The following is a 24,928-nucleotide window of genomic DNA, read 5'->3' on the forward strand; positions in this document are numbered from 1 at the left end:
CCCCGCCCAGGTGCGGCGAGCGCCCCCCACCCCGCGGGGCACCAGGCCCCCCTACGCCAGGGCCCCGGCCCCCGACTCACAGAGCGCGCCCTCCGACGGCCTCAAAGGCCAGGCCCTCCCGCCGCCTGGACCCCTCGGTCACCTCCGCAGCCTCCAGCGGCCGCCGCTTTCTCCTTCACGCGCTCCCTATAGCTACGGTTGCCACCCAAGCCCCGTCCCCTAGGTAACCGCCGCCACGGCGACCGGCCGTAAAGCGGGAGGGCCGGCCGGTGGTCACGTGCCCGAGGCTCTGCCGCGGGCGGGCCGGCACGCCCCCTGGCGGTCCCCGGGGAGAGGCGCGGCTGCGGCCCCCGCGGCCAAGGTAGCCTCCCTCCCCCAACTTCTTCCCAAGGCGCCGCCGAAGCCGGAGAAGCCGGAGAAGCCGCAGAAGCCGCAGCGCCGGCTACCTGCAGTTGTGACTTTCCGAAGGCCTGACGACGCGAAGTACGAGCTGTTTGGTAAAATTCTCTTTGCCAAAAGCAAACTAAATTTGCCGGTCTCTCAGACGCAGCCCTTTCTCAAAGGCACTCCATGTTGGGCGCGGTATTTTAGCTAGCTCGGATGACACTATGTAGGCTACACGATCTTGCTCTTATCACAAAATGTGTCTGCAAAACCAGCTTGGTTCAACCTATTAGGATCATTTCAAAATGACTCTCAGCTACAATCTCACACACCATCCCGAGGTTTCTAAAGGGAGACCTGCAGGAAGCCAGCCAAAGGCACTGACGCGGAAAACTCTGGTGCTCTCATTTTAGGAGAATGTCAATGATTCTTCCCGCCCCCCCCCCACCTCCAAGCCCCAACGCCGGTTGATTAATAAGCATACATCTCAAAAAAAGGAACAAACTGGATGGTACAAGCTGTGTTTATTATAATCTAAGGCTTATAAAAAGAGATTGGAAAACACTTGGAATCAGCACACACAATTTAAACAGCAAATGCTGGTGAGCACGGCATGTCTGTGGCTACAAGGGGGGGGTGCATGTGGATGTAACTTTTGGGGAACACACTCAACAGGAAGGTTTTCCAGCTGAGCATGAGAATCCATGGCTGGAAAAGCACGCCCCAGTGCTGACTCCTGTCAGGGCAAGCTGGTTTCTGTATCCAACCCAAGCAAATCCATTCCCAAGGAACCCAGGCATGCCTCAGCAGAATGGGCCACACCACCTCTGAGACAGAAAGCGGTGTGCAAGAAATGGGGAAATAAACACTGGGATAAGGTGAAGAAAGTAAAACACAGGGTCACTAAAAATCACTGAAACCCATGTTGCCATGTGAAAGAGAAAATAAAAGGAAGAAGGAATCAGCATTTTCAAGAAGTCAGATCTGCACACACTGCTGGTTGCCATCAGCGATCAAGCACACCTTGGCAGTTTACAAACTTCTGTTGATCTGAGGGAATGATGAGGAGGTTCAATTATAAAAAATCAATTTAGAAGGTAATTTGCAAGGCTTTTTATTCCAGAAACAAACGGAGCTTGCTTCCCTCTAGTGGTTTACAGAAGAGGAAGCGGACACTGCAGTGAGCTACCCGGGGAGCTTGCTGGTTTTCCCTATTCTTCAAGGGAGCAGTTGAGGCCCCAGAGGATATAATTTCTGTATCCAGAGCAGCAATGACACAATGCAAATGCAGATGGTGCAAACGCCATTCACTAAAGTTTGATGCTTGTTCTGTCCAACTTTTTTTTTTTTTTAATAAGCTCTACACCCAACATGGGGCTTGAACCTACAACTCGAAATCAAGAGTTGTATGCTCCACTGACTGAGCAAGCTAGGCACCCCTGTCCAACTTTCTGTAAGAATGTTCTAATTCCTGTCTGAGTTTTGGTTTGAGAGGTTCATAAGAAATTCAGTTGGCACTACATGTTAACTAAATTTAAGTAAAAAATTAAAAAAAAAAAGAAAGAAAGAAATCCAGTTGGGGTGATAACATGGTCATATCAGCACTGAAACCTGTGTTTATTTGGGGAAAGAAATCCTAAAAGAATAAAGTCCTATCAGCACCTACCAGAATAACTCCCGCCCACTGGCCCACAATCCAGAGGACTCCCATTTAGGGCCATGGCCTAATTTGCAAAAGATGCCAAGCACACATCAAGTTAACAATGCCTTAATCCCAAGAGATTACACTGGGAGGCCACAGCATTTCCTTCACCCAGAAGTTCAGGTTTCCAGCCTCTTCCAGATCCTTAAGCTTCGGGGACAGAAGAGAAGGAAGAAATTCCCACCAGACCCACATCCAGGACAAGGGAAGATGTTTTCCTATTACTGTTCCCCAGGGACAATCATCTTTGCAAAGGAATAATGTTGCAGCTGGAAGAAAAAAAGAAAAGGAACAACATAAATTTGGTGGCTCCATTCAGAAGACCAGAAAGTGAGCCCTCTGAGTGTTTCACCTGCATTCTTTTAATTCTTTTAAAGCAAATGCCCAGTTATTGAAAGAACCAGAGTGACCGGGGCTCCCTCTGCCTCCATACCTGCAATCTCATTCCTGCTGCAGGTGCTTATCAGGAGTTTCTACAGGTAATCTGGGGAACACCCTCATTTCCCAGTGCCCCCCCCCCACCTCCTCCCCAGAGCTTTAGGGCTGACACACACTCAAGTGACAACTGACAGGGAGTTGTCAGTGAGCAGAAATGATACTTTACCCCAGCAGTCCTTTTCCTGCCCAGCGGGTTGGGACAAGTCTAAGCTGGTGTTTCTCCCCTCTGCGGATCACTGTCACATTCAGGGGTTTCTGAAAGGAAAATAAGCTCATTTTATAGTCAACCTGTTTAGTATTCAAAGAGATTCAGACTAAAATGCCGAGATACTGACTTTTGCACATCAGAGTGGTAAGGATGCTTATATTAATCATAGTCCTGCAGTTGTCAAGAGTGTGGGGGATGTGACACTCTTGGGGCACCCGATGGGCCACAAATTGGTAGCGTATTCCTGGACAAACATGTCTCTCCACCAAAAAAAAAAATCTTTAAAAAGGCACACATGAGATACATTTTGCAGAAGTACAAGATGATATATGAACAAAGTGTTCCTTCTAGGACTGTTAATAAATTCAAAACCTGAAAATACCCAAAATATCCCTCGATAAGGTATTACTCAAATATAGCATAGTGAATGAAGCAGTTTTAGTAAAAACAAAACAAAGTATGAACCCATCTGAATATACGTTTTTGTGTTTGTTTGTTTTTTATTTATTTTTTAAATTCTTTTTTAAGTAGGCTCCATGCGCAATGTGGGGCTTGAACTCTCAACCGAGATTAAGAATTCAATGCTCTACCAACTGAGCCAGCGAGGCACCCCTGAATATACCTTATAAAAGGGCATATATATATTGCTTCATGCATACAAAACTCTCTGGAAGATATACAAAAAAACTGTTAACAATGGTTACTTGCAGAGAGAAGCACTAGGAGTTCAGAGTGAAAGAAGATGACATTTACTTTTGTATCTTTCTTTTTTTTTTCTTTTTTCTTTAAAGATTTTATTTATTTGAGAGACAGCAAGCGAGAGAGCACAAGCAGGGGGAATGGCAGAGGGAAAGGGAGAAGCATACCCCCTGCTCAGACTCCAGGTCCAATTCCAGGACCCAGGGATCATGACCTGAGCTGAAGGCAGATGCTTAACCAACTGAGCACCCAGGCACCTCTACTTTTATATCTTTCTGTACCATTAATTTGTTTTTAGCATGTGTATGTATTACTTTGATGTAAAAAATTAAAATAGAATACATATGAAGGCAACTTACAAATTACAAGGTGCATCAAAATCTAGAACTTTGTGCATCAAAGGACACTATCAACAGAGTATATCAACAGAGTGAAAAGTAACTCACAGAATGGGAGAAAATATTGGCAAATCATATATCTGATAAGGGATTAATATCCAGAATATGTAAAGAACTCCTGCAACTCACAACAATAGCAAATAAAATAATTAAAAAATAAGCAAAAAACACAAGTAGACATTTCTCCAAAAAAGAGAAACAAATGGCTAAAAGCACATGAAAAGATGCTCCACATCACTAATCATTAAAGAAATACAAATCAAAACCACAATGAGGTATCACTACATATCCACTAGGACGGCTACTATCCAAAAACAGAAATGACAAGAGTTGGTGAGGATGTGGAGAAACTGGAACCCTTGTGCACTGCTGGGGGAAATGAAAAATGGCCAGCCACTGTGGAAAACAGTATGGCTGTTCCTCAAAAAACTGATAAAAGATTTACCACATAATCCTGCAATTTTTTTTCAAAGATTTATTTATTTGAGAGAGAAAGACCATGCAGGCGGAAGGGCAGAGGGAGTCCCAAGCCGACACCGCTCTGCGCGTGGAGCCCCAAGAGGGGCCTGATCTCATGACCCTGAGGATCAAAACCTGAGCCAAAACCAAGAGTCAGATGCCTAACTGACTGCACTACCCAGAAGCCCCCACATAATCCTGCAATTAAACCTCTTGGTATATACCCCAAGGATTGAAAGCAGGGCCTCGAATAGGTATTTGTATACCCCTGTTCATAACAGCATTATTCGTAACAGTCAAAAGATGGAAGCCAACGAAGTGTCCATCAATGGACAAACGGATAAACAAAACGTGGTCTATTCACCCAATGGAATGTTATTTAGCCTTAAAGAGGAAGGAAATTCGGACACACACAATGTGAATGGACCAGAAGACATTATGCTAAGTGAAATCCACCAGCCACAAAAGGAGAAATAGTGTCTGATTCCACTGAGAGCAAATTCATAGAGACAGAAAGCAGGTTAGTGGTCACCAGAGGCTTGGGGAGAGGAGAATGGAAAGTTAGTGTTTAACAGGTATAGAGTTTCAGTTTGGAGAGTTGAAAAAGTTCTACAGATGGATGAAGGAGATGGCTGCAGAACAATGCCAGAGAACTGCATTCTTGGGAATGGTTAAAGTGTTTACATTTTATGTTAGGTATATTTTGTCACAATTTTTTAAAAAAGATTTTATTTATTCATTTGAGACAGATACAGAGAGAGAGAGAGAGAGAGAGAGAGAGCATGAGCAGAGGGAGAGGGAAAAGCAGACTCCCCGTTGAGCAGGGAGCCCGACGCGGGGCTCGATCCCAGGACCCTGGGATCATGACCTGAGCCAAAGGCAGACGTTTAACCATCTGAGCCATCCAGGCACCCCTATTTTGCCACAATTTTTTAAATTATGGCAGGGTGCCTGGGTGGCTCAGTTGTTAAGCATCTGTCTTCGGCTCAGGTCATGATCCCAGGGTCCTGGATCAAGCCCCGTGTCGGGCTCCCTCCTCCGCGGGAAGGCTGCTTCTCCCTCTCCCACTCCCCCTGCTTGTGTTCCCTCTCTCACCGTGTCTCTGTCAAATAAATAAATAAAATCTTTTTTTTTTTTAAGATTTTATTTATTTATTTGAGAGAGAGAATTAGAGACAGCACGAGAGGGAAGCGGGTCAGAGGGAAAAGCAGACCCTCCGCTGAGCAGGGAGCCCGATGTGGGACTCGATCCCGGGACTGCAGGATCATGACCTGAGCCGAAGGCAGTCGCTTAACCAACTGAGCCACCCAGGCGCCCCATAAATAAAATCTTTTAAAAAATAAAAATAAAAATAAATAAATAAAATTATGGCCGATCTTTTTTTTTTTTTAAGATTTTATTTATTTATTTATTTATTTATTTGACAGAGAGAGAGAGAGACACAGCAAGAGAGGGGAACACAAGCAGGGGGAGTGGGAGAGGGAGAAGCAGGCTTCCCGCCGAGCAGGGAGCCCGATGTGGGGTTCTATCCCAGGACCCTGGGATCATGACCTGAGCCGAAGACAGACAACGCTTAACGACTGAGCCACCCAGGTACCCCTGCCTTCTTTTTCAAAAAGCAATAACTATAGACATATTCATCCACACTTAGGAAATGTGTGAGATACATTGATGTGCTTCTGGTTCTAGAAATGATATCTAGGCAAGATATGATGTTTAGACAAGCTAGAAACGCAGAGGTCATCCTTGACACGGGCTGGGCATCATATTAAAGCCCATATACTTACATTCTAAAGGTCTCTCTAATTTACCCACTTCCTTCCACCTCCAGCCCATTCACCAAAGTCAAGATCACCCCTTGACCAGGCTGCTAAAACTGTCAGCCTTCCAATCAGCTCTCTACCTAGCATCTGGAGAAATCTTTCCAAGATACAAAGCTGCTTACATTATGTTACCCTCAGTTTGGAAGTGTGCATGGCTCTCTACTTCTCCTCAAGAAAAAAGAATGAAACCTTGATAGGACCACAAAGCCTCATGAAGTCTGGCCCCTGCCAACTTCCCAGCTCCACCTCATCCCTCCCTACTCCCTTCCTCCTTGCTCTGGGCTCCAACCGACTTCTCTGGCCCTCAGGGACATGACCCTGCTGGAAGGCTCCTCTCGCCATCCCCCTGCCAGTCTCCAGCCGTGATCAACTTCTTTTTTTTAAGATTTTATATTCTTTAAGTAATCTCCACAATCAACATGGGGCTTGAACTCACAACCCCGAGATCAAGAGTCGCATGCTCCACCGACTGAGCCAGCCAGGCAACCCCAGACCTTGATCAACTTCTTCTTTTTTTTTTTTTTTTTAAAGATTTTATTTATTTATTTGAGACAGAGAGCATGAGAGGGAGGAGGGTCAGAGGGAGAAGCAGACTCCCCACCGAGCAAGGAGCCTGATGCGGGACTCGATCCCGGGACTCCAGGATCATGACCTGAGCCGAAGGCACTCGCTTAACCAACTGAGCCACCCAGGCGCCCCCCTTGATCAACTTCTAACGCTCACAGGTCACATCCTCGGGAAGGTTATCCTAACCCCATCATTCCTCTCCTAGCCTTCTGGAACTTTCCCTCATGACACTCATGAGAGTGTATAATTACGTTTGACTAATGTTTGTCTTCTCCACCAAAGTGCTCCCGAGGCAAGGGCCTTCTACTCATCTGTGTTGTTCCCGCTCTAGTCCAGCACTCAAACAGAGCAGGGAAGGGACTTAGGAGGGACAGACCCAGGACTTTTGTTCTTTCTTCAAAAACGTTTGCCCTACCTGATGCTTTTACACTAAAAATGTATTCTTTTTATTTATTTGAGATATAATTCATATACAATAAACCCGTTTTAAAGTATACAATTCAGTGGGTTTTCGTACAGTCAGACATTTGTACAACCATGACTACTACCTGACTGAAGAACATTTTCATCCCCCAAAAGGACCCCTGCAACCATTAGCAGTCAGTCGACCCAATCCAGCCTCCACTCAGCCCGGGGCGACCGACCACCAACATGCTTCCTGTCTCCACAGATCTGCCTGTTCTGGACACTTCACATAAACAGAATTCTAAAATACGCAGCCCTTTGTGTCTGGCTTCTTTTACTTAGCACAAATCCTTTCAAGGTTCATCCACGTTATAGCACGTCAGCACTCCATTCCTTTCCACAGCTCAATACAACATGCGTTGTTTATAATAAAGATAACTCTTTTTTAATTTAAGATTTTCTTTTTTCCTTTGAAAATGCATGCATCTGATGCAGAAACTGAGCTTTGGAAAGACACCAAAAGAAAGAGAGATTTGTCTACAAGAGTATTAATTTCCAGGGGCGCCTGGGTGGCTCAGTTGTTAAGCGTCTGCCTTTGACTCACGTCATGATCTCAGGGTCCTGGGATGGAGCCCCGCATCAGGCTCCCTGCTCAGCGGGAAGCCTGCTTCTCCCTCTCCCACCCTCCTGCTTGTGTTTCCTTTCTGTCTCTCTGTCAAATAAATAAATTAAATCTTAAAAAAAAAAAAAAGAGTATTAATTTCCAGGTTTCCATAAAATTGGAAACTACCTAAAAACCTAACAATAGAATGTGGTGGGGTTTTTTGTATCTTTTTTTTTTTTTTTTTTTTTTTAAGATTTTGTTTATTTGCGAGAGAGAGAATGAGAGACAGAGAGCATGAGAGGGAGGAGGGTCAGAGGGAGAAGCAGACTCCCTGCTGAGCAGGAAGCCCGATGTGGGACTCGATCCCGGGACTCCAGGATCATGACCTGAGCCGAAGGCAGTCACTTAACCAACTGAGCCACCCAGGTGCCCCTGTATCATTTTTCTAAAGTCACAAAGCTGACCCTTGATTCTCAAGTTGGACTCTGGTTCCACGAGGATCCAGGGCCCTGAGGGGGTGAAGACTCCCCACCCCAGCAGCTCAGCTTTTATCTGTTTGATATATTGGAATTCCCCAAGAAATTTCATTTGAGAAAAGGTGCTGTTGCTTAAAAATGTTCAATAACTACTTTTGTAAAAAAGGATTCATAGTGTTATTAACTATAGTCACCATGCTGTGCGTGATATTCATAATAATGTTGTATTGCCTATTTGAAAGTTGCTAAGAGAGTAAACCTTAAAAGTTCTCATCACAAGAAAAAAAACTGTAACCACGGTGATGGCTGTTAACTAGACTTATCGTGATGATCATTTTGTAATGTATAAAAACACTGAATCATTACACTGTACACTCGTAACTAACATAATGTTATATGTCGATTATACCTCAATAAGAAAAAAAGGATTCACAGATCTATGAAGAGCTTAAGAATATATTTAACTAGAAAAGACAGACTAAAAATCAGTAGTTGTTATCGCTAATCACCAAAAACTGGAAACAACCTAAATGTCCCTCACTGGTAAATGGGTAAACCATCTGGCATTCATCTACGCAGTGGAGCGCTACTGAGCAGTAAAAAGGAGCGGACAACAGACACACACAACAATGTGGAAGAATCTCAGATGCAGAATGCAAAGTGCAAGAAGCCAGATTTAAAAGGCCATCCATACTGTGCAGTTCCATTTATAGGACATTCTTGAAAAGGTAAAACTGTAGGGATGGAGCACAGATTGGTGGTTGTGTGGGGTGAGGGCTGGGGGAGGGGTTAACCACAAGAGGTTATGAGGCCATTTTGGGGAGGATGACAGAATTGCTCTGGATCTTCATTACAGTGGCAGTTACCAGACTATGTACATGTGTCAAAATTCCCAGGACCGTACACTGTAAAGGGTGAATTTTGCTGTAGGTAAATCACCCCTTAATAAAAATAGCCAATAGCTCTATAGGCTGGTATATGAACAGACCGACCCCAGAAGGACACACAGCTGCAAAGTGGCTACCTCTGGAGGAGAGAGAGATTTTTCATTACATGTTCTTTGATTTGGTCTTAAACATGTGTATGTATTACCTCTTCCAGAACAAGAGACATATTTACAAAATAAACCAGTAACAATGAGCCCAGGCAACTGCAAAGTTTAGAAGTGTGTGCAGTAAGCAAGACACGTGAGAAAACCGTAACACTAGGAAAGCCTGGGGAAAAGGAGTGAAAAAGTAAGAGAGACTCTGGGTAAACATAACAGAACAAACCGACATCTAGAACCCTCACTAACATCATGACAGGACAGCCAAGGGGTAACAAAGGAACACCACCACAAGACAAATAAATCACATGGAAGGAGACTGCAAAGATGAGAGAAGGCACCAAAATGAAAAGCCAACAGAAACTGGACAAGTGGTAACTAAGCAAGTAGAGAAATCAGAAACCCTGTGTGGTGGGTTCTAGAAAATGCCCATAAATTCTTTGATATTCCTTCAAGAGGTAAAGGCTAATTCCCCTACTTTGAGTGTGGGCTGGACTTGGTGAGTCCCTTCTAATGAACAGAATGATGTGGAAGTGAAAATGTGCGTCTTCAGAGACTGGGTCAAAGGCGACTCCGCAACCTCCTCTCTGCTCTCGCTTGGACGGCTCACTCTGGGGGAAGCGGCCGCCATGTTGTGAGGACACGCCCAGCAGCACTATGGAGAGGCCAGAACGACGAGGAACTGATGTGCCATCAGCCATGTGAGTGAGGCATCTCGGAAACAGATATTCTAACATCAGTCGAGCCTTCAGATGACTGCAGCTGCTGCCAACATCTTGACTACAACCTCATGAGACCGTAAGCCAGAAACACCCAGCTAAAACACTCCTGGATGTCCAACCCTCAGAAACTGTGAGAGATAATAAATTTAAGCTGCTTAACCGACTGAGCCAGCCAGGTGCCCCAATCTTCTGTTATTTTTTTTGCTTTTTGCTTTGCTTTTTTTGCTATTTAAAGGAGTACTATGCCAGAAACTGGAAGACTGCAGCCAGTCTTTACTTTTTTACTCAACAATAAACAACTAATACACCCTTTATGGCAACAGGTTAAAAAGAAGCTGATGGGGCACCTGGGTGGCTCAGTTGGTTAAGTGTCTGCCTTCGGCTCAGGTCATGATCTCAGGGTCCTGGGTCAAGCCCTGCATCAGGCTCCACACTCAGCAGGGAGCCTGCTTCTCCCTCTCCCTCTGTCCCCTCCCCCACTCATGCTCTCTCTCTCTCTGTCTCTCAAATAAATAAATAAAATCTTAAAAAAGAAGAAGCTGATAAAGAACAAAGGGATTTGTTCCAGGGAACCCCAGAAAGGTTCAGAACAAACAGACCAATGGATAATAAAGAATAAGAATCCCACTTACAGGAATTTGACATATAACAGGTGGCAATAGAAATGAGTGGGTAAAGTATTAACTATTCACTAATGGTACAGGGACAACTACTGTCCATCTGGGGAAAAAAAAGTTTGGTACCCCACCTAACACCATTCACAAAATAAATATCAGATGAGGTATATACTAAATTGTTGTATATACAACAAATGTCCACACAATATCTTATACATGAATGTTCACAGAAGTATTATTCACAATAACCAAGAAGTGGAACCAAACCTAATACTCATCAACTGACGAACGGATAAATAAAATGGGTAAGTAATGTATATCCATACAATAGGATAGGACTCAGCCATAGAAAGGAATGAAGTACTGAAACCTGCTACAACATGGATGAACCTTGAAAACGTGATGCTAAAAAAAGGAAGTTAATCACAAAATATCACGTATTATACGATCCCATTTATATGAAATGTCCAGAATAAGCAGATCCATAGAGACAAAAGTTTAGTGCTTTAGGGATTGGTGGGTAGGGGGAAGGGGGAGTGACCGCTAATGGGTATGGAGTTGATTTTCGAGGTGTGAAAATGTTCTAAAATTGATTGTGGTGATGGATGCACAGTTCTATGAATATACTAAAAACCACTGAGCTATGCAGGGTTTGGGTTTTTTTTTAAGATTTTATTTATTTATTTGACAGAGAGAGACACAGTGAGAGCAGGAACACAAGCAGGGGGAGTGGGAGAGGGAGAAGCAGGCTTCCCACCAAGCAGGGAGCCCAATGCGGGGCTCGATCCCAGGACCCTGAGATCATGACCTGAGCCGAAGGCAGATGCTTAATGACTGAGCCACCTAGGTGCCCCTGCAGGGTTTTTTTTAAAAGATTTTATTTTTTTAAGTAATCTCTACACCCAATGTGGAGCTCAAATTCACAACCCCAAGATCAAAAGTCACATGCTCACCGACTGAGCCAACCAGGTGCCCTGAGTTATGCACTTTAAATGGGGGAACTGTATGGTATGTGAATTATACCTCAAAACCATTATTAAAAAAATAACAGAAAATTGGGGCACCTGGCTGGCTCAGTCGGTTAAGCAGCCGACTCTTGATTTTGGCTCAAGTTATGATCTCAGGGTTATGAGACTGAGCCCGTGTTGGGCTCCACGCTGGGCGTGGAGCCTGCCAAAGATTCTCTCTCTCCCTCTGCCCCTCCTCCTGCCTCTCTCTCTCTCTCAAAATAAATAAATAATAATAAATAATAATAATAGATCAATTCCAGATGGATTAAAGAAAAACTAAAAACAAATCAATAAAAGTATGAGAAGAACTTCCTTAAGCAGACACAAAATGCAAAAGCCATAAAGCAAGAAACTGATGAATTTGTCAAAATCAGAATTTTGAACTTCCATGCAAGTACAGATTTGCTGGAGGTGTCGGTGAAGAAATGAAGGCCTGACCTCTGGCTGGGGCACAGACACCAACCGACTGTATTTCGGCCCAATGCCTGCCTTCCGACGAGTTACACGTGGATGAGCAGCACAGCCAAGCAGCTGAGTGGGCACAAGACAAACCAGAAACTGTGGGTTAAACCGAACATTTCATCTGGGAATGAAAAACTTTCATAGATAATTTCTGTAGACTTTGAGTCCCACATTTCTCCTGCAAAGTGTGGATCTTTGCCAAGATAACTTTTGTTAAAGTTACATTACTGAGCCATGAGCTGAGGTGATCAGGTGGAAATGCTATTTAAAGGAGTACTATTCCAGAAACTGGAAGACTGCAGCCAATTTCGAATCCCAACCCTTATTATATTTTCAAGGACTGAAACTGTCAATCTGCGCATGAAGCAGTTCTAACGTATTCCTGCTTGAATTGTGCTTTGCTACCATGTACTGTCCCGTATTTCCTTAAATTCTCAGGTATGGTTTTGGCAGAGAAGACCTTGTAATATTAACAAATTTAACAAAATGGTTATCTAAGTAACTTAAAAAAAAAAAACTTCCAAGTAATTAGTCACCATAAACTAAGTTAAAAGACAAGGAGCAAGGGCGCCTGGGTGGCTCAGATGGTTAAGCGTCTGCCTTCAGCTCAGGTCATGATCCCAGGGTCCTGGGATCGAGCCCCGCATCAGGCTCCCTGCTTGGCGGAGAGCCTGCTTCTCCCTCTCCCTCTACTGTTCCCCCTGCTTGTGCTCTCTCACTCACTCTGTCAAATAAATAAATAAAATCTTAAAAAAAAAAAAAAGACAAGGAGCTAATCAGGAGAAACATATATAGCATGAAAACAGGCAAAGGTTTTGTATCTGGAGTATGTTAAAAAAATTCCTACAAATCAATTTTTTTTTAAAGACAACCCAATGGGAAAAAATATAAACAGACAATCCACAGAAATGAAAATATGAACATTAATGCACATATAAAATAAAGATACTCAACCTCACTGGTAATCAGGAAAATACAAATTAAAATAAGATGCTGTTTTAGCAGGGCGCCTGGGTGGCTCAGTTGGTTAAGCAACTGCCTTCGGCTCAGGTCATGATCCTGGAGTCCCGGGATCGAGTCCCACATCGGGCTCCCTGCTCGGCAGGGAGTCTGCTTCTCCCTCTGACCCTCCTCCCTCTCATGCTCTCTGTCTCTCATTCTCTCTGTCTCAAATAAATAAATAAAATCTTTAAAAAAAAAAAAAAAAAGATGCTGTTTTAGCAAAAATGTTAAAAGATCAGCAATACAGAGTACTATGGATGATATGATACACTCACATACTGTTGGCCGGGGTATAAATTAGTGACACTGTTTTGGATTACCTACCATAAGTGTGTATCATCCACTGAGAGCCTGTAATTCTACTTTCTGGTATTTACATCAAGAAGTAGTACCGAACAAGAATATATGACTGTTCATGCTAGTATAAAACCAAAAATAACCAAAACGTCCCCTGATAAGGCAGGGGATGGACAAACTGGGGTCTGTTCCTACAATGGAGTGCTATGCAGCAGTACAAAAGAGCAAGGTATGTGAAAATGCAAAGATCTTCAAGAAATACTGTTGAATGAAAGCAGGATAGGGGGCGCCTGGGTGGCTCAGACGGTTAAGCGTCTGCCTTCGGCTCAGGTCATGATCCCAGAGTCCTGGGATCGAGTCCCGCATCGGGCTCTCTGCTCCTTGGGAGCCTGCTTCTCCCTCTGCTTCTCTCTCTCTCTCTGTCTCTCATGAATAAATAAATAAAATCTTAAAAAAAAAAAAAAGGGCGCCTGGGTGGCTCAGTTGGTTAAGCGACTGCCTTCGGCTCAGGTCATGATCCTGGAGTCCTGGGATCGAGTCCCGCATCGGGCTCCCTGCTCGGCGGGGAGTCTGCTTCTCCCTCTGACCCTCCTCCCTCTCATGCTCTCTGTCTCTCACTCTCTCTCTCTCAAATAAATAAAATCTTTAAAAAAAAAAGAAAGGATAGGAAGCAGGGAAGGAGTATTTATATAGTTATATAGGGCGGCTGCAAAGGCCCCACCCAGGTGTCATTTGTACAAGATAAGGGACGGACATAAGGGAGAAAAAGCTTTCCAGGCAGAGAGAACAGCAAGTGCAAAGGCCCTGTGCCTGAGCAACAGCTCTGTGAAGGCAGCAAAGACCCCAGTGCCAATTCCTGGCCCCGGGGCAATTCTAGGGTTACTGACCAGGTTGGGTGACCTCCAACTCACCCCCTCACTGTGCTGTACCACACCGGCAATGTTATGCAGAGACTGGAAGTTCTGGGTGTTCACAGAACCAAACTCCACAATCTCGTCATCCACCTGCAGACCCTAAAGAGAGAGGAGAAAATAGAAAACCAGGGCAGAGGTTAAATGTGCTTCTGGTGTTCTTTACCCTTCCATGCCCAATTTAACGTCCAGGCCAAGAGCTTGTTTTCTGCGGGGAAGAGTGGCAGGCACAAAGCAAAGAGGTCAGGGATTTAGCTACCTCACATGGAGGGCGGCGGCGGTGGGTAACTGGGCCACCTCCTCCTGGGGATTCCTTCTAGGACAGATCTAGTAAAAGGGGGCCAGATCTGCCCAATGTCTGATAAAAGCTGGTGGCGGTACAGGCTGTAAAGAATGTGGGGGAAAAGCCAAATGCTGTCTTCTGGGGTCAGGGGCGAGAAGAGGCAGGCCAATCTGGGCCTATTTTGTTCAGCAGTCAGAATTTAGGCAGGTTTGCCCTAGAGGTCCCCAGACAAACAGCCACAGGCACAAGGCTGACCGAGGACTAGTGTGATCCTTTCATTCTAAGAACACAGATCACGATTCATTCATTCCTTCCACAAATATTTGTCGTGGGCCAACTACAGCCCTGTGCTAGATGCTGTGCATAGAGGAGCGAGTAAAACGAAGCTCATGTGTGACTTACCATCTTGTGATCATTAGAGACTTCTGGCAGGACCTGGGTTCAGGACCCAGTTCCATAGCTGAGGAGCTATGTGTCTTGGCACCAGTTACTTCAGGTCTTAGAGGCTTTGTTCGTGGGTAAAATGGGGTTAAGATCAGTGCCTACCCCAGAAGGTGGCTGTGGGATTAAATGCTAACTACATAGCCACATAAAAACTTGAACATGATGTTCAGAGTCACATTATTCATAACAGCCAAAAGACAGACACCAAATGTTCATGAACTGATGAATGGATAAAATCGATGGGACATATCCACACAACAGAATATTACCCGGCCATAAAAAAGGAAACAAATAGAGATACATGTTCTATCACAGATGAACCCTGAACACATGATACTAAGTGGGAAAAGCCGGTCATAAAGGGTCATATATAATTCCATTTATATGAAACATCCAAAATAGGCAAATTCATAGACGGAAAGCGGACTGGTTGCAAGGGGCTGGGGGGAATGGGATTGGGGGCTGATGGCTAATCAGTATAGGGTTTCTTTTCAGAATAATGAGAATGTTCTAAAACTGCTTGCAGTGATGGATGCACAGCTCTGTGAATACATTAAAAGCCACGGACTTGTATACTTCAAATGGGTAAAATTTTATGGTGTGTGAACAGTTCCTCAATAAAGCCGTTTTAAACTTTTAAGAATATGCCAGGTAAGATCTAGAACTCGCTTGGCAGACAGCTGGTGCAAAGCAAGGACTCAGTAAATGGCAGCTACTGTTGTCCTTTTCATGTCTACTACTTAGTGCCTGGCTGAAATAAGCCCAAGAGATCCTCTTTCCCTCTCTCGGAATATTTATCACCTTCTACCTTGTGTCTCAGGCCCCTCCCTGACCAGGTTAGTGAGCAGCAGGTAGCTACCTCCTGGGGCCCCTGACTGGGAGGGGCCAGTCAGGTAGCTGACTCCTCTCCAAAACCCTGGCCCCAGCACAGGGCTGGGCCCCCAGGACTCAGTCAGTGCTTGCTAAGTAAGTGGGTGGAGTCCAGCTGCAGCATGGAGAGACAATGGGTCTGTCTGCCCATGGTCCCCCCCATCAACCCCGAGGCTACGTGACCCACAGCACCCTCTGGGGATGGATTTCGGTGGTGGGGTATTGGCTTACTGCAATACCGGCAGGGGAGCCAGGGCTGATGCTGTTCACTTTGGCGAAGGCCTGAGGGGGGCTGAGGCCCTCCCTCTGGCCCTGGTTGTAGCTCATGGCCTCTCTCTGGGCCTCAGCCATGTCCCGGGCCTGCTTCTCCTTGTCTCGAGCGTGCAGCTGGTGCAAGGCCGTTTCCACCTGCTTCATGATGGCCTGGTGATCATTCTGCAAGCCTGGGAGGAGAACGCCACATCAGCGGACGAGGAGAACGGCTGAGGACACCAGACTCCCACATCCACTCACTGAATAGTTACCAAGCACTTATTCCCGGCCAGACACTGGACTAGAGGCTGAGGGCAAACCTGTGGCCAACAGGGGGCCACCATCATGACGCTCACAGTCCAGCAAGGAAAGCTGCTCAAGAACAAGTCATTACTGTAACATCTGATGACTGCTGCTGAGGGCGAGCCAGCCAGGACCCGACCTTGCCAGTCTAGGAGATCAGGGAAGCCTTCCCAAAGGCAGCGCTATTTCAACAGAGACTTGAAAGGTGAGGAGAAGCAAGAAATCGCCCCGCTGAATCCACAGCCTCAAATGCATACACGGGGCACGTGTGGTGGCCATGCAAATGAGTGCCGTGAGCTGGGTGTAAGGACTTCACTTTTCTCCTAATGCCCCTGGAAGGAAAAATGATGCCTAAGTCCACTAATACATGGCCGGTGATGTTCGGTCTGGGAGAAATAATAGCAGATAAGCTAGAGATTAGAAATTTGGGGGTAAAATCCTCTTTTTCAGTACTGATGGCTAATTCAAAATGTGGAGAACTGGGGTGCCTGGCTGGCTCTGTTGGAAAAGCATGCAACTCTTGATCTCTGGGGTAGTGAGTTCAAGCCCCACGCTGAGTGTAGATTTTACTTAAAAAAAAAAAAAAACTTCTGAGAATAGTTTTTCAAAAGAAGATCAGTAAGAATTGCTCACAGATGCCTGGGTGGCTCAGTCAGTTAAGCGTCTGCCTTGGGTTCAGGTCATGATCCCAGGGCCCTGGGATCGAATCTTGTGTGGCTCTCCCTGCTCAGCGGGGATTCTGCTTCTCCCTTCCTTCTGCCCCTCCCCCTGCTCATGCTCTCTCTCTTGCTCACACTCTCTCTCAAATAAATAGATAAAATCTTAAAAAAAAAAAAAAAAAAGAATTGTTCAACCAAATTCTTAAATATAATAAAGTCATTAAGATAGTGTGGTATTGGGGCACCTGGCTGGCTCGGTCAGAAGAGAATGCAACTCTTGATCTCAGGGTTGTGAGTTAAAGCTCTACACTAGATGTACAGATTACTAAAAAAATAAATAAATAAACTTTAAAAAAAAAAAAAAAGACAGGGACGCCTGGGTGGCTCAGTCAGCTAAGCATCTGCCTTAGGCTCAGGTCATGATCCTGGGGTCCTGGGACTGAGCCCTGCATCGGTCTCCCTGCTCAACGGGGAGCCTGCTTCTCCCTCTCCCTCTACTCCTCTCCCTGCTTGTGTTCTCCCTCTCTCTCTCTCAAATAAATAAATAAAATCTTAAAAAAAAATTTTTTTTAAAGTGAGATATCAGCAAAGAGATATATCAACAGAACAATGCAAACAACTAAGATACCTAAATACGTCTGAAAATTTCCTATGTCATACTGCAGCATTTCAAATTAATGGAGAAAGAATAGGCTATTTAATAAATGGTGTTGGAACATCAGGGTAACCATCTGGAAAAAAATAAGTCAGTGCCCTCTCTCACACGGTATACTCTGCTTCTCCAATTTCCCTCAGTATCCGAAATGCCAAGAAAGCAGGCCACATCCCTCGGGAGTCTGAGGGTTTAGCCAAAAGCCCCAAATTTCCCTCCAGTCTTAACATCGTTTTTCCCTACTCTGTGTCTTCCACTTGTCTCAATACAAAAACGGTATGCTTCTTTTCCCAAAACCTACAAGGAAAAGTGATATTCGAAGATGCTGTTCTATGATTATATGGCAGCTTTGAGGGACGCTTGGCAGCTCAAGAGGTATCTCACGCCTGTGGTTACTTGTGCCTCCAGTGAGAAGCTCAGCCTTATACCAAAACAGGCTGGGGATGGAATCAAGATTCAGACCCATAAACCAGAGGTCATTAAGTGAAAAATGTGCACGATAAATTCCCCTCTAATAGGATTTTGTGGGGAAAGGCTGCCGGTTGCCCATCTGTGGCAGGGGTGAATAACGGCCCCAAACATGTTCTCATGCCAGTCCCCAGAACCTGCCCGTATGTTACTTTCCAAGGCAAAGGGGGCTTTACAGATGTGGTTAAGTTCAGGATACTGGGTGGGGAGATCATCCTGGATTACCCAGATGGGGGGCCCAGTGTGATCACAAGGGTCTTCATAAGTGAAAGCGGGAGGCAGAGAGTGAAAGAGGTGGGATGGGTGGACCAGAGGTTGGGAGGTGCAAGTGATGGCTTTGGGGACGGGAGGGGCTCTGAGCCACGGGACCTAGGCACCTCCAGAAGCTGGGAAAAGATAAAGAAACGGGCTCTTCCCTAGAGCCTCCAGAAGGAACACAGCCCTGCCAACACTTTGATCTTAGCCCAGCAACACTGATTTGGGTATCTGATTATTTTAAGACAATAAATCTGGGACATTTGCAGTCACTAAGTCTGTGGGTATTTGTTACAGCAGAAACAGAAAACTAAGATACTCCCCAACTGCTACTCTCAACTTGTTCCTCAACTATAAACAAATAAATGACTTTATTTAGGACAGTGACATGCCCACCACGGGGTACATTCCCCAATGTGTCTTGCAGGCAGAGGGGCCGAGGAGGGGAAAGCAGAAATCAATGCAACAAGGTGGAGGTGGGACCTGCAGGACAGATCCTTAAAGGGAGGGTACTGGCTGGCAAAGGACCTGTTGCCCTTCCTACCGTCTTCCTTCCCTTCCTTCCTGGCTGGCACATGGACATGGTGACCCTAAAGATGGATGACATGTCCTAAGGATGGCAGAGCCCGGGATCTGACGGCCGGCCCCACACTGGTGACCTCCACATGGCTGTACTGAGGGGCGGAACACTCCTGTGTGAGTGGCCGCAGTCAGGTCACTATTCTTACCAGGTGAACGTACTTCCTAACACATAACTGATCTGATTAGGATTGTAAGCGATTTGTGACCTGGGTTTCTAGCGTCATTTCGGAGAAGTTTCCACAGTGAAGCCAAGTCCTTAAAAACAAAATGAACAATGAAACCATAAATTTCGAACCCTAGAGGCCACCCCATTTCCTCAGTTCTCAGTCCCTGGAAGAGGAGAGTGAGCTAATCCCATCAAGGTGGAAGAGAGGAAAGCAGAGAATAGTGAGATTTCACACATGTGCCTCAGCCTCCCTCGCTGCAAGCTGGGGGATCGGCTGCGCACGCGCACACCACTCACAGACGATGTTGTGCCTTGCGGTTCGAACTTGGTACAGGTCCACGTCTGACCGGGGGTAGCCCTCGCAGTCCACCAGCGGCTCGTTCATCCCCACGCCTTTTTGCTAGAGGGAAGAAACATGCTTAAGACTTCACAGGTATGAAGTCCTCAAGACCTTTTCCCCTTCGCAGCCATCATCAAGGCAACAGAAATCAAAGCTGCCACATACCAATCACACAGCATGGGCCACATACTTTCCCCAAATGCTCCCACAACCACCCTCGGAAGGGGGCACTATTTTTTTTTTATTGACTTTTAATAAAACAAGTAACGAATGAATCCGTTCTCCTCTTTTGAAGTTGGAACAGTGCAGAAAGTAAAGACTCTTTTGAGCTTCGTCCCCAAGGCCAGCCTCCTGGACTCCTCCAAACCCTCCTTCCTACAGCAGCTGATACCTGGCTGGTGGCCTTGGAAGCTGGAGGGGAGTGAAAACCCCAAAGAGCATCCAGCTGTGGCAGGACTTTGGTTCTTTCGGAAAGTAAAAAGGGATCTAAAAGGGATTTCAAAGAGGTTTTCATCCCTTTAAGGACTCACTGATATCAATCGCCTCTGGGGAAAGGAATTGGGTGGCCTAGGGGACAGGGAAGGAAGAGGGACTTTTCATTTTCTATCCTTTTGTAGACTTTTTGAATTTTGACCATGGACGCGTATTCCCTATTCAAAACAATATATTTAACATTTTAAAGTCTTTTCCTATGTAAGTCAGAGCAGGGTGCACAAAGGCAATGAAATGCGTCGTGTAATGGAGGGCAGAAAGTTTCCAGTCGGTTAGACTGATTTGAATCTCAGTTCTGCCGTGTACAACGTGGGTACCCTTGGTTAAGACCTTCCCCTCTCCAAGCCTCAGCTTCCTCAATTATAAAATGGGAATACTGGCACTCGCCTCCCTTCGCACCTGCCGTGAGAATTAATGAGTTGACCTGTGTAGAGTGCTTAGCACTGTGCTAGGCATATTCACAGTGAGGTGAACAGTGGCCCCCAAAAGATGTGTCCCAAGTCCTAACCCTCCAGAACTATCAATGTGCCTTGTTTGGAAAAAAAAAAGGATCTCTGAAGATGTAATTAAGGCTTTCGAGATGAGATCATCTTGGATTAAGGGTGGGCTCTCAATCCAATGACAGGTATCCTTACAGAGAAGAGAGGCGGATCCGGGACACAGAGAAGATGGAGTGACCGGGGCAGAGACTGGAGTTAACCAACTGCAAGCCAGGGATGGCCAGCAGCCACCAGAAACTAGGACGGAGGCATGGAACAGACTCTCCCTCAGAGCCCCCAGAAGAAACCAACCCTGTCGACATCTCATTTATTTTTAGCACTGAATAATATTCTATTGTTTAGAGGCACCACAACTTATTTACCGATTCACCGACTCAAAGACATCTTGGTGACCTCAAGTTCTGGCAACTGTGAAAAAAGCTGCCACGAACGTCATGAAGGTTTTTGTGTGGACACGTTTTTCAACTCCTCTGGGTAAATACCATGGAACCCAGTTGCTGCATGGTATGGTAAGAGAGTGTTTGGCTTTGTCAGAAACTGCCCTACTTTTGCGTTCCCTCCAGCACGGAATCAGTTCCTCCACATCCTCAGCAGCATCTGGAGTTGGAATCGTGAACACTGGCTATTCTGACACCTATGCAGTAGTACTTCGTGGTTGTTAACTTGCATTTCTCTGATGACATATGACCTGGAGTGTCTTTCCATAAGCTTATTTGCCATCTATAGATCTTTGGTGAGCCGTCTGTTAAGGTCTTTGGCCGATTTTTTAAATCAAGTTATTTGCCTTTTTTAGGATTGAGATGGAAGAGTTCTTCGTATTTTCTACACCCCTTGTTAGGTATCTGCAAATATCCTCTCCCATTTGGCGAACTGTCTTCTCCCTCTCTTGACTGTGTCTTTTGAGACACACATTTTAAATTCTGATGAAGTCCGATTCATCTATCTTTTTTCTTTCGTTGCTTGTGATTTTGGCATCACATCTAAAAAGGCTTTGCCTGATCCAAGGTCACAAAAATTTACTATGTTTTATTCTAAGAGATTTATAGTTTTAGCTTTGCCCCCTTTTTAAAAAAAATAATCACAGAGCAGGGCTTCAGGCTTAAAGCTTTCAGCCAGCAATGGTAGCTAGTAAAAAAGAATGAACATACTACATCACCTTGATATGCATTTTTATCTTATATTTAAGGGGAAAAATTCCCAGTTTTTTCATATGCTGTAGAGTTATAAAATTTCCATTTAAGATAAGTTAAGTAAAAAAGTGGATCAACATAAAGAAAAATACCCAGGGAAAGCAGTACAGGAGGTATTATGGATACCTGTTTGAGGTATAAAATAAAGCTCGGAAAATTGTTAGCATAATGCTTGAAAACACAAGTTCTGGATTCAACAGGCCTGAGATCTGAATCTCATTTTGTGACTCTAAGCAAGTGACCTCCCCTTTCTGAGTCTCAGAGTAACATACTAACTTCACAAGGTGGTTGTGTGGATTTTGTGATGTAACACATACATAAACCAGCACCCTTCAGGCATATAATAAATGGTACCCGGGCCTCCATTTGAGGCTTCCATTTTACTCCCATCACCTCAAATGCATTCCATCCACCCTACATAGGCTTTATTTAATTTATACTTCCTCTGCAAATTGATTTGTGATTTTACACCAATTGTCATAAGAAAAACTACCAGTTTTGGAGTCAGACAGACCTGGGAACTAGGCCACTTCCTAGCTACATGACCCTAGACAAGGGTTTGCCTCACCCTGGGCCTCAGTTCCGGATGATAAGGCGCCTTACCTGTCACTCAAAGCTCGGTCTTTCGAGCAGTAGCATCAGCATCGCTGGGAATTTGCTAAAAATACAGCATCTGCACCTGCGCGCCCCGTCCTCGTCAGAAACTGAATTTTAACAGATCCCCAGGGGCTTGCCAAACACGTGAAAGTTTAAGAAGTTCTGACCTGAAGTGGGTTAGCAAAGCACAGATCTTCTGGTACACGTTCAACAAGGACTGACGATGGTGGTGATTATCACCCTGCCTCTGCAAATTTATTAGCTCTGTGGCCTGAGGCAGGCTTAAGTTAAGTAACGCCTCTGTTTCCTCATCCCTAAAATGGGGGGAATAGTAGAACTCACCTCAAAAGGTTGCTGCAAGGGTTAAAAGAGCTAACCAATGTAAAGCAATTAAAACAGCGCCCATGGGACGCCTGGGTGGCTCAGATGGTTAAGCATCTGCCTTCGGCTCAGGTCATGATCCCAGGGTCCTGGCATCGAGCCCCACATCGGGCTCTGTGATCAGCGGGGAGCCTGCTTCTCCCTCTCCCTCTGCCTGCCTGTCTGCCTATTGTGATCTCGCTCTCTCTCTCTCTGTCAAATAAATAAAATCTTTAAAAAATATAAAAATAAAAAATAAAACAGCGCCCGGCACACGGTAAGGGCTCCATAAACGCTTGCTGTATACCAACACCCATTGCTCTTAGGTGCCTCCTGCCTGCTGCCGACAGAGGCCGCAGTTGCCGCGCTTTGAGCCTCCCGGGGAGGGAGAGCGCCACTGCGAAGAGCTCAAACGCAGACCGCCCCGGCCTCCCAATCCTCCCAGGTCAGGAGGGCCTGGGCTCCCCCCGACGCCCGCCCGGGAGCCCCGAGCCCACTCACGCTCTCCAGCACGTCATAATTGGCTTTGATCTGCGCCTCGATCTCCTCCTTGCGCCGTATGAGCTCCTGCACGTCGCTGACTGTCACCGCGCCGGCCTGCGGGGAGTCTTCGCTCTGTCTAGTTTCGCCCTCCGACATCGTGGACCTCCGCGCGGGGTCCTGGACACGAGGCTTCCCGGCTTCCGGGATGCGGACGCCCGAGGAGACTGCGGCTACGGGTTCGCCCGCGAGCCAAAATTCCTCGCCATCCGCGAGCCAAAATTCCTCGCCATCCGCGAGCCGCAGTTGAAGGGAGGGGCGGGGTTTGGGGGCGGGGTCTCCGGAAGCCACACCCTGCTGGAACTGGGGAATCTTCTGGTGACTGGGGAAGGCCAGTATGGGGAGGAATGGGTTCCAGGTCCCTCACCAGCCAGAACAAGATGATCTCTCCCTCGATGACCCGTTCGCTTTCACATTCATTCAGCAGACATCTATTGAGTGCCTACCACACGTTTTTGCCAGAGCACTGTGCGGGGCGCTCCAGTTCAGCTCTTCACATCTACCCAGCCCTTGAGAGGTAACAAAACACATTCAGATTCCTTACCCCCCATTTTTTAAAAGATGTTATTTTTTAAAATTATTATTAATATTATTGTTATTTTTTAGAGAGAGAGTGTGCACGCGGGAGGTGGGGAGGGGCAGAGGGAGAGAGAGAATCCTAAGGATGCCCCACGCCTGAAACGGGGGGGGGGGGGGTGATCCAGCTCATGACCTTGACATCATGACCTGAGCGGATATCAACAGTCAGATGCTCAACCGACTGAACCACCCAGGCACTCTAAGATTTTATTACTTTTAAGTAATCTCCAAACCCAACGCGGGGCTGGAACTTGCAAGCCCCGAGATCAAGAGTCACATGCTCCACTGGCCGAGCCAGCCAGGTGCCCCTCCTTATCCCCCATTTTACAGACCCTACAAGCTTAGGTTCAAGTCTGGTTCTTGCCACTTACTGCAACGTACATGACCCTAGGTAAATTACTTCACTGCTCTGAGCCTGTTTCCTCATCTATAAAATGGTTGGATATTGATAGCAATATATCTCAGAGCTGTCATTTTGCCAACAAATATTTATTGACTGTCTCCTCTATGTCGTACCCTGTCCCAGGAGCTGGAAAGGTAAAGAATTGAGTTACGACTCAGTGCCTCTTACATATTAAGGCCTCTATAAATTTTCGCAAACATAGTGATGATCATAATTTATCAAATACTTACAATGTGCCAGACACTGTTCTAAGTGCCTTACATGTATCAATTCAACAACCTTGTGAAACCAGGATTATTATTGTCCTCATTTGACAACTGAGAAAACCCTTTCAATAACCAACTTGCCCAAACAGCAGAATAAGCTTCCAAATTTTCAACCCAGCTTAACCGAATGATGAAACTAGACATCCAAACATGTGCCCCCTAATATTTTGCAGTGAAAAGGACACACCATCACCTATGCAGTATTCAAACATGTTTGTCCTAAATCTAATCACGGTAAATAAACACAAATCCAAATTAAAGAACACTCTTCAAAACAACAGGCTTGGGGCGCCTGGGTGGCTCAGTTGGTTAAGCGACTGCCTTCGGCTCAGGTCATGATCCTGGAGTCCCTGGATCGAGTCCCGCATTGGGCTCCCTGCTCGGCAGAGAGTCTGCTTCTCCCTCTCATGTGCTCTCTCTCATTCTCTCTCTCTCAAATAAATAAATAAAAATCTTTAAAAAAAAAAAACAAAACAGGCTTGGGGCGCCTGGGTGAGC

The 24,928-nt window shown here is 45.7% G+C and overlaps 1 protein-coding gene across 1 annotated transcript; it reads right to left on the reverse strand.

Moving 5' to 3' along the window:
• Positions 1-891: 891 nt before the first annotated feature.
• Positions 892-23,435, reverse strand: PSMD9 (proteasome 26S subunit, non-ATPase 9). The gene is made up of 6 exons (XM_045887717.3): positions 23,144-23,435; positions 19,461-19,563; positions 16,058-16,269; positions 14,230-14,331; positions 2,691-2,779; positions 892-2,355 (listed from the first exon to the last, which is right to left on the reverse strand). Exons 1-6 carry the CDS (start codon positions 23,279-23,281, stop codon positions 2,328-2,330), a joined length of 672 nt encoding a protein of 223 aa, XP_045743673.1. The 5' UTR covers positions 23,282-23,435; the 3' UTR covers positions 892-2,327.
• Between the last annotated feature and the right edge of the window lie 1,493 nt (positions 23,436-24,928).

The sequence above is a fragment of the Mirounga angustirostris genome, unplaced genomic scaffold (genome assembly GCF_029215605.1).
Source record: "Mirounga angustirostris isolate CCGP_5_RB_7025 unplaced genomic scaffold, mMirAng1.0.hap1 SCAF_14, whole genome shotgun sequence".
Classification (NCBI taxonomy): domain Eukaryota; kingdom Metazoa; phylum Chordata; class Mammalia; order Carnivora; family Phocidae; genus Mirounga; species Mirounga angustirostris.

Coding starts and splice junctions, on each gene's coding strand:
- PSMD9 (XM_045887717.3), bottom strand. CDS start 23,281: ATGTCGGAGGGCGAAACTAGACAGAGCGAAGACTCCCCGCAGGCCGGC. Junction 19,564..23,143: donor ATTATGACGTGCTGGAGAGC/GTGAGTGGGCTC, acceptor TCTTCCCTCTAG/CAAAAAGGCGTGGGGATGAA. Junction 2,356..2,690: donor GCAGGAAAAGGACTGCTGGG/GTAAAGTATCAT, acceptor TTTTTCTTCCAG/CTGCAACATTATTCCTTTGC.